General features: G+C 40.6%; 1 protein-coding gene across 1 annotated transcript in view; it reads right to left on the minus strand.

The window, feature by feature from the left end:
• map2 (microtubule-associated protein 2) overlaps positions 1-7,440 on the minus strand; it is a 36,185-nt gene extending 28,745 nt beyond the window's left edge. The window contains exon 1 of the mRNA XM_070914303.1: positions 7,230-7,440. Coding sequence (XP_070770404.1) covers positions 7,230-7,440 — 211 coding nt within the window. The remainder of the gene's footprint in view (positions 1-7,229) is intronic.
• Positions 7,441-10,396: the final 2,956 nt, after the last annotated feature.

Raw genomic sequence — 10,396 nt, forward strand, 5'->3', positions numbered from 1 at the left:
GCTGCAGTGGTGTGTGAACAGTCACACTGCAGATGTCTATTACAATTCCCCTTCTTCGTCTTTTATATATTCAAGGTGAAGGATCTATTCCCCTTTGGAGGTGACACTGAAAATGCAATTTCAGCTTGCAGATAGTTAACATTCATAAAATTCAATATCAAATTCAGTCTTTTGCAAGGAAATTGAAGTATTATGAGATTTCACTCAGTTTGTGACAACATTTAGAAAGAAGCCGTCAACTCTGTCTGGCTGTCTGACACAGGTGGGCAGTAGGGGCTAATGAGGACAGCACTGTAGGAAAAGGCTCGAGCTGGTCCCTAACATAGCAAGAGAGCAAACAGTAGGTGAATTTTAGAAAAAGAAGTAAATCTGTGACAATGATGTATGCATGTGTTCATGTAGAAATAAGGCTTTTTCAGTCAAACAGGGACTGTTTACTAAACTGGTCTAATAGTCTCTACATATAAGTTTACATCTAGTAGTCTCTACATATACGTTTACATCTGTCTGTCTGTATGAATCAGTTCATTTGCATAGTAACAGTGGTTATGTAGGATTGGGTGGCAGTGTGATGCTTTTACTGCTGCTGTTTCAGGACCTTTTTCTATCCAACATCGCCCACACATCAACACAAACAAGCTTACAGGCATACACACATGCAATTACACACACTCTTCTTCCGGGAACACTCCCACAGCCCACAACCCACTCACCAACTCAAAGCAGCCCATTTCCCATTTTCAATAGCAATAAACGTGTACCACCTATTCACTGCTTCCAGGCAAAAGCCTTTCTTCTAATACTGGAAAACAGAGCTGAAAGGTGCCAAACGCCATCAATGGTTGTGATAATAAACAACTAAAAACAGCCCCTAAAGCTAAGACCTGGTGTCAATTGACCCTGCAGTGTGAATAGTTCCATTTTCTTAGTGAGACAACACCTCCAAAATGAGTGAGTGTGCCTAAAGGAGAAAATGTTAGTACTCATCTACCATCCATGGATAGAGAGTTGTAAACCCTGGGAATTACTTGCTTTTTTTTCTAACTAGTGTATGACACAAAAAGGAAAGCATATGTAGCTAGTTTAGAACAGTCTGACGTCTGAATTCAGTTAGGATTTTAAGCATTTTTTTTCGGATTTTAAAATATTATTCCATCTGTATCACCCTCCATTTCACATTCAGTTTGTGTTGTGTTCAGAGTGTTGGTGACATTAGAGCTATGCATCCTTTGCTGGATTATTTTCTTCACAAGTTGGTCAATTGCAAAATAATATATAACATATATTCAAATTTAAAAATGTTTTAAAAACTGTTGAAGTTGAATGTGGAGATAATAAATTTAATAGAAAAAAAAGAGAGAAAATTCTCACTGGACTACTCCACTATTATTCATGCAGAGGCTACATGCATATGCCTCCGGATGGCAGAAAAAAAAAGCAGTCTCTTCCAGACACACACTTAAAGGGACATTCAAAAGCAACATCGAGGGCACTGGGGTCAATGAGACATCATGGACTTTTAGTCTTCCAAGCAAATCCACGGAAATGCACATTCACAATGCAATAGCACTATAAAAAAATGTCCTTGTCACATCCACAAAGCTAGCTGACAGTGATGACAACTAGCCTGGTCTGGTTGTCTCAGCATTTCTCTGACAGAGCGATGTCAAATGACAGCCTGCCTTTCATTGGCTTTGACAGGAAAATAAACCACACGTACAAATAGCTGCTTTGATACACAGAAAGGTTACATCATACCTGCGTATCTGCGTCCATAATCAAAAGTAACAGCATACACACACACAGACACACTCTCCCAATTAAGTAAAAGTGTGTATTACCTGACAGAAGCTGAGAACGCTCCCTCTCTGAGCAGAGACTACGACTGGAAGCCCAGAGTCAACGAGACACACACACACACACACACACACACACACAGCAGGACTGAGAGGGCACGGAGAGAGCAGGAGTGCCGTTTGGTATGATACCAGCCGGCACCCAAAATGTGTAAAGCAAGTGGTATCCATAGCAACAGACTGGTGGGCCACTGATTTGGGTCCCAGTGCAATTCAGATGCCAGCAGCATGCCGTGGTTGTTTCAGCCTCTCTGTCTGTAGCCTCCAGTATATAGGAAAACATGGCTGGCACGAGGGTGAACATTAAAACCCATATTTTCCTGATAAATTACCAATCAAAATGAATCTAACAAAGCCTATTGAAACAAAAACATAATCAAACATTATGGAAATGGAAAGTGGAAAATAATATCTGTTGCTATTCATTTTGGATCAGTGAAAATACAACAAGTCTTGTACATATCTTTAACGCTAAAATAGACAGGGCAAAAGAAGGAATGTCACGTGACAAAATTGGCTGTTACATATCATTCCACACATGAACGCAAGATGTCGCTAGACAGGAAAACATAAAGATAGTATTTTATAGAAGTGTGCTTCATCCATTCATGTTTTTACTTATTACGAGATCTGCATGACGGAAATGACAAAGTCCTTATTGTGCGGTGCAAGTTTAGTCCATTCCATCAGGCACATAATCCCAACGGCGTAACATCTGTCTTTCTTTGCGATGCTCAGATGAATTAACTGTCATGCAGTGGCACATATACCAGTGACAATCTTCGGCCTGACAGCCAGCATTCACTGTATGAAGGTCAGACATCCGGTTATGAGATATAACCAGTGTGGTCATACACACTTCACCTCCACTAAGAAGAAGAAGTCGAATTCCTCAATAAGCTTCAGAAACAGAGTATGTAGTCATGAAAACCTTCCAGTGACCTGAATGGAGTGAGTATTGTTCCACATAACAACAAGGTTTAAGTTTCACCTGTACTGTTCCTGCTGGAGGAGCAATGCTCTGATAAAAGAAATCGAGTGCTTTCATTTGGTGGCAACGACTTTATTCCCTGCTGCAGATTTTAGTTTTAAGTCTGTTAACACATTGTAAAAGAGTGTTTTCATGATTACATGATTGGCTATCTGATTTACTTTGAAACAACTGAATACCACTTCCTCCACTATATTCTATTCAACCTTCTCAGAGGTGACTACTTACAAAACTTATTTCCCTATATATTTCATATGTACTTATATACTGTTTGTATTTGATCTAATATCGTCATTTTGTTTCTCCATATTGCAATTTACCATTGCTATGTTTACGTCTTCACTGTGTATACATCTATTGCATCTTTCTCCATCTTGGGAGAAGAGACTCTCCTCTGTTGCTCTTCCTGAGGTTTCTCCCATTTGTTTTATGTGAAGTATTTCCTTATCCAAACTGAGGGTCTAAGAATAGAGGATGTTGTATATTACAGATTATAAAGCCCTCTGAGGCAAAGTTGTGCTTTGTGATTTTGAGCTAAATAAATAATACAAATCATAAACAAACCAATCGTTAAATAAACATGCAAAATGGTTTTGAATCTGCAGGAAAATGTCATAATTAAGAGAGTGACTTATTTGAGCAGATAGTTAAAGGAGAACTCCACTGATGTTATAGAAGTGAAGTACTAAGTCGTTGGAGTACTCCTTTAATACATACATTTGTTTTTATGTAACATGTATTATATTTATTTTATGTCCTTTAACACATTACAATGTTCACTGTAAAGAAATATGCCTACATTTGCATTTTGTGCTTCAGTGCAAAAATGTTTTGCGAAATGCTAAATTTTTTTTTTTTCAGTCATGGACCTCAGTTTCATTCAGTGTATCTCAGAGATTCAGATGTCCTCAGACTTTGGATTTGTCCGTTTCTGTTTGTGTCCATACTTCACCACCAGAGCTTCATTTGGTCGAATCACCTCCCTGCTGCAGCCAAACATAGTGACTTAGTCTGATGAGATGGAACGACTTTAACAGAAAATCTTGTCCAGGCTTCTTGACTCTATGCGCAGCTCAATGACATGTACAGTACATCAGTCAATGCAATATCCCTAATATAACACAAGGGCTTCCTTGATCTATGTGAGCCAACCACTCTCTAGAATAAGCTCAACAAGCCTCTGCATTCTTTCTATTTCTATTGACCCACTCTGTTTCTTTCTGTCTCCCTCTCTCCATCCCTTTCTCTTGACCACTTCCAGCATGGCTGACTGGCTTTTTCAACTTCGTCTCAAAGGAAAGTCAAGAGAGCAATTTCGTGCTTCAATAGTTTTCGTTGTGTCTGAAGAGCTTTTCACAGAAAGACAAGGCTCACCGAGTGCCAGCATCAGCCCTTCTGTCACCCATTCTGCCCCACTTACTCCCTCCCTGCTCTGCTCTGGAGCAATGCTAATGTATGCTGACAAGATGCTCTGCAGAAAGAAAAAAACTTTGGTTGCACAGCTGCTGAGAGGATATGTCATTTTCATGCAGATAATTAGAAAACATGCATTGATACACTGATCATTATTATAACAGATTACTGTCTGTCAAAGCTGGACGAGAGGGGAAGTTTGTCTTCATGTGTAAGAAAACTTTAATTTGGAACTCATTTTATCCATTTTATACTGCAGGGCGTCATTATGAAGTCGGAAGGAGGCTGTTTACATCTCTCATGTCTTTGATACGTGCTAATAATGACCCAGAGGAACACATGAGGTCTTGCCAGTTGCTTATTATGTCAGCCCACTGGCTAAAAGGTAGGTTTTCATTTTTATTAGAGAGCAATGCATTGAAGCAATGTGACAAGAGCTCTGGACATAAAAACTGTGTGTCATTTTTAAAAAGTGGGTGGTCTGGATATTCAGCAGGTTTACTGGTTTACTTACTTGATATGTGTTTTAGACAAAACTTGCCTTGTTTGATCTCACAGGCAGAAATTGATCAGTTGTTGTTCTTGTCCTACTGGATTTAGTCGGAAAGAACGTTTGTTGATATGCACAGAGGTTGAAATATTATAAGCTAAAGCTAAGCTTTTGGTGGCTCAAGCAACACTGTTACAAATTTGCACTTTGCACAGCCATTTTGATCGTATGCACATTATGTTTACTGGGAAACTTGTTCATCTATTTGTGGTCACAGTAGGCTAACTGAAAAAAATTACACACACAAGTAGAAAGGTAAACATTTTGTTGACATATAATTGGTCCAAAAAACAGAAATGGAAAAAATAAAATTACATCACATTTTTCAAGTAATATCTGAATAGCAGTTTTTTGTTCAGTAGTTTCTCTGATTATAGTTTATCTGTTTATCTGATTATAATAGAGTGACCTCTATTCTTTTTTTCCAACATATAAACATTTCCAAGAAAAAACCTTGAAACAAGTGAAATGTCCTTGGAAGCAGATGTAATCATTGTTCCCATATTCGAAATTTTGATCAAAACTAAAATATTCTAAAAAACTAAAGATGGGCATTGAGGGTATAAAAAAGGTCAAATGGCAATGGGCAGCTACACTCAAAAATACTGTTATCAACCTTCAAAACTGGTGTCAGCTAAGCCCTAATAATGGGGAGAAGGGAGGTTAATTGGGCTCTTGTCGTTGCATGCTAAATGTTCTTGTCTGTGGCAAGCTACAGGCGAAAAGAACAAAAGCCCTGGCATGGCAAATTGTAGGGGAGCCGTTTCCATGGTTACACCATTGGTACATTATTGTTCTTGTCTCCAGGGTGTACGTGAGGGTGGGGTGGGATGGGTGGGGTGGGGGTGGGAGGGCTGAGGGGTAAGGAGACAGATTTTATGTGTTAATTATAGCACTGTTAATAACAGTATGTAATTCTAGTGAGGACTCAGAGTGCTGCAAACCCACGCACAAGAAGAGACAGGACACATACAGAAAAACACACACCAACACATCACTGTCACATATAAAAAAACACATCACATAATAACACACAAACAAGTCGTACACAAAGCTACACATGCACTCACGCTCTTTAACACACACAGACACACACACAAGCATCCATACGCAAACACACACACACACAAACAAACCCTACAGTGCTTGGAAGGGTAACACGCACAAACATATACTTATGTGTACACACTCATACACGCACACACACAGGCCCAAATCACACACACTAGAGTACAAAAAAAACGCAGACATACTCTGGTATGGACTTTCCTCTCCATTATCAAACTGTGAGCACTGCTTTCAAAGGGACTAAGACCAGCTGATCTGGTTTGTCATGATGACATCAACTAGAGTACTTTTACATAAACACATAACTTATTGACAAACCACTTTTCAGTGTCATTATTGTGCCAGCACCTCTGGACACAAAATCAACAACAAAAATGAACTGCCCAGAAGTGTATAAGATGGCTATACTGTGACTTTTGCCCCTTCATTTAAAAAAAGAGGACCCCTGTCACAACAGTGCTACTGACATGATGCTTCTGAATCCGGTTTTTACTCACTAAATCACACTTTGCCACAGACCTCACTTTCTCTACACTTCTATGTTTACATCCTTTAAAACTGTCAGCAAACATCATTACTGGAATATGTTTTCCTTTCCCCATGACTATGACTATCCACTGGCCCCCGGTTGCCTTTTGGATTTGCATGTTTTACCTGGTTTGATCCACACACTTATGGTAATATTATGCATTTACATGTCTGCACACATACGTGGGTTGGAGATATATATTACATTTGCTCTTTTTGCTAATGCAGTCAAATGCACCTCTGAGCACCTCCAGAGATAAAAGAGAGATAAAAGCATGGTGCATTCAGTCTTGTATAACATGGGTCAGATTTATATATATATAAGTGCATTTGCACTCCATGTCTCATTTAATTTGCAAAGAAATATAATTTCTTGATAAAAGAAAAAGTTGAAATTAGAAAAGAAAGGAAAAATGTATGTTTGTATGTTCAGATTGATAAAAAAATATAAACATTGTGTTATATTAAGTCAAAATGTTGACTTTCTAGGGTGCCCTGGAGGTTTTGGGATTTAAGGTAGCAACTATAAACTGCAACATCCCCAGCTTTAGTCCTGCTGAGGCATAAAATAAAGGCATAAAATGCTCTTTTCTTCCTGGCCGAAATGGGCTCCTGTAGGATCTCTATACAACTTACAGTAAATCCCTTCTCCCCAACACAACCTTCCCTTACTATAATGTACCCATACAAAGTTCTTGATTATAATGAAATACACCCACTGAACCCATCACATCCTCTTATTTGAGCAATACATAAATGCAAGACGCCAGGTAACCCTCTGATGACAAGTAAAACATATATGAATATTATAAACATGTCTTACCTGCAGTTACAGCGTGAGCACCAGTCAGCTCCCCATTGAAGCCGTTCTCCCTTGCGGAGTAGGAGGCCGTAGCCATGTGGGCCCCACCAGGCTGGCAGGTCCTGTAGGCGGAGGAAGAGTAGCCATTGGCTCCATGGGTACCAGTGGGCTCCTGGCCCCCTGATGGGTCCCACTGTGGGGCACCGTCTTCTGGCTGTCGACTGTCTGCCATGCTGGTGCTAGCTAGCAGCAGGGGAGGGCGGGCAAGGGATGGGGTCTTTCCTTCTGGCTGAGAGACATGAGGGGATGGAGGAGGGAGGAGAGAAGATGAGGCATGGTCAAAACTCTGCAGGTCAGTGTTATTAACTGCTATGTTAGCAATGTTTCATAAAAGGACAATGAACAGTGTGCAGACCAGAGGAGGCTCTAGGACACGCTGCATCAATCACATTCACAAATCTCTTTTTCATAATCCCTGCTGCAGCATCACTGAGCTTCACTGCCAACAGCTCTGAAAGTGCATTTGTGCTTGTGTGAGTTTATGTGTAGGTGTTTGTGTGAAATACTGTCCTTGGGTGTTAGCGGGCAGTTGACAGCCACTGGATTAAACCCTATTGATTTGTGCGTGTGTAATGACTCACAGCCAGAGGCCCAGATGGAAATCACAACTGGTTGAAAATGAACAGAGCAGACCTTGGACTTGTGTGTCTCACGCAGGGTTGTGGGGATGTAAGGTGGGCTCTGATCAATCTGGCAAGATCCAGTCCAACGTTAGACAAACAGTTAACTTTTGCGGCCTAATGTTATCTGGTAAACCAACAGCAAATACTCCAAAAACAAAAATGCCATACTTCAGACTTCAAATGGAGGAAGGCAATCGTGATCTGCAACAGGTATTTCCAGTGCTGACCAGAACCTGACAACCAGCGTAGGGCTGACTTATATATATATGAAATCTCATGCTGAGTGCATTTGATTGATCAGAACAGCATGGAGAGTCAAGCAGAGGGGGGAAATATTGATCAACCCACATAAACACCTGAGGCAGGGACAGGGAGTAGGATTCAATGATCTCTTGGACAATATTGGGCAGAAGGTGGGGGAAGCAGATGAATGGGTTTGATGTAGCATAAGCGATCAATACACAAGGTTGTGTGTATGAAGTCCTTAACTCCGGCTCTGCTCCTCTTGTGTGGATAACTGGGTTACTTGGATAAGTCTGCTGACCATTTTAATATATGACACTGACACATTTTGATATTTTATTTTGTATTTATTGTATGTTGTTCCACTTTCTTCCTAAATGTTGACATTGATATCAGCACATAGTGATATTTGAGGTAGTTTCAGTCTTACAATAACAGCTCCAGTATTGGCCTTCAAGCACTCAAATGAATGTGGCGAGAAAAAGACAACTGTGAGCCCGCAAGCAAACACACAATGCCTCAAAAAGGAATTCATGATTTTTGCAGGAGGGTTGTGGCCGATGGTACTGCAACCATTTGCTGAGCTGCCTGTGTAGTTGTGCATAAGGGGATGTGAGAAGGAGTGATTTGTCATTTAGCTCTGCAGTCCACAGAGACTCTGAGAGTGAAGGGAAGTCTGCTGGAGAAAACAGGAGTCAATAACTGCAGCCAGGTACTGCTACAGTGAGTACTAGGCACTGCATTCACAATGCATTCATTACTATTGCTCACTGTCGGCACACTGAGAGAATAGAAGAGAATGGAATAATATACAACAATAGTGGCTGCCAACCAGGTGGTATGTTAAGAGATTGAAAGAAAATATATCCTGAGTCAGTCGTAGCACTTTAACATCACATGCTGTGTGAAAACTAGTTAGCAAGCAAGCAGAAAAGTCAAAATTGATAATTAAAAGTAATGAATAAATGGTCCAGGTTGTGCCACTCCAAGTGGCAATAATCTAAAGCCACGCTCTGTTATCTAAAAAAAAATCTAAAGGAGCTCTGTTAAACTGTTCTTGAGCTAAATGAGAACATCAGCATGCTAACATGCTCAAAGTAATCATGCTAAAATACTGATGTTTATAATGTTGACCATCTTAGTTTTGCCTGTTAGCATGCTAACATTTGCTAATTAGCACTAAACATGAAGTTAAGCTGGGGCTGATGGGAATGTCATTAGGTTTGAAAGTTTTGGTCAGACGGGACAACCAAAGTTGTTACAATTCATCCTGTGGGGAACATGAACGTCTGTTCCAAATATCATGGCAACCCACCCAGTAGTTTAAGAAAAAATGTCAACTTCATGGTGCTGCTAAAGGAAAAGTCAGTGATCACCAAAATCAGTGAGATTTATCCTCTAGGGACTATGAATATCCATCCAATAGTTGTTGAGATATTTCAGTCAGGACCAAAGTAGTGGACTATCAACCGACCAACAGAATGACCGACCTTGTCATCTCTAGAACCATGTAACAAAATTCACTTTTATATAATGAACAAACAACAACCAGTTTATAATGTATAAAACCATATTGGAACATCTCAGGTGGTGTCAATGAAGGGCAACATCAGCTCAACTGACAGGTCTGTGGGGTTACATCACACAAAGGTTGAGCACCACTTGAATAGAATACCATAAGGATAGAGCATGGAAGAGCAGAATAGCATTAAACAGAATATAATAGAACTGAGTAGAATATGTGACGGCTGTAAGCCCTTGCAGCCTAAATGGATCAGAGTCAGGAGTCAATGGAGCTTTGCATGACTCAGCTCTGAAGGGAACATCAGTATGAATGAAGCCTCTACAGACACTCAACAGCACACGACACAGCACACTCTCCTCATAAAACGCTCCCTCTATGTCCAAAAGGCACAGCAGTATATTTTGCATCGCCCCTTAACTGTCACTGTCCCCTCTGTTGCTTGCTCCACCACTGTGTCCCTGCTTGAAGCCTCCATTGAAGTGCACTCTCAATATTAAAAGAGTCATAAAATACAGAGATGAGACTGCTGTCCTGGTGCTATGTCTCAGTGCTGTCTGTCTGATAATGAAAGTCACTTTGAGCTCTGTGGCTGACTTCCAGACCCGACAAGATCGCCCTGACTGGTGGCCGGGCTCAGCGTTTTAGGGGTGGTTCATGAGGAGGGAAGGGAAGTGTGGCCTGGCTTCCTGGAGGCATGTTGAGCTGCTGATGACAGTGTTTACTGTATGGGCTGTATG

This window comes from Enoplosus armatus, chromosome 11 (assembly GCF_043641665.1).
Source record: "Enoplosus armatus isolate fEnoArm2 chromosome 11, fEnoArm2.hap1, whole genome shotgun sequence".
Taxonomy (NCBI): domain Eukaryota; kingdom Metazoa; phylum Chordata; class Actinopteri; order Centrarchiformes; family Enoplosidae; genus Enoplosus; species Enoplosus armatus.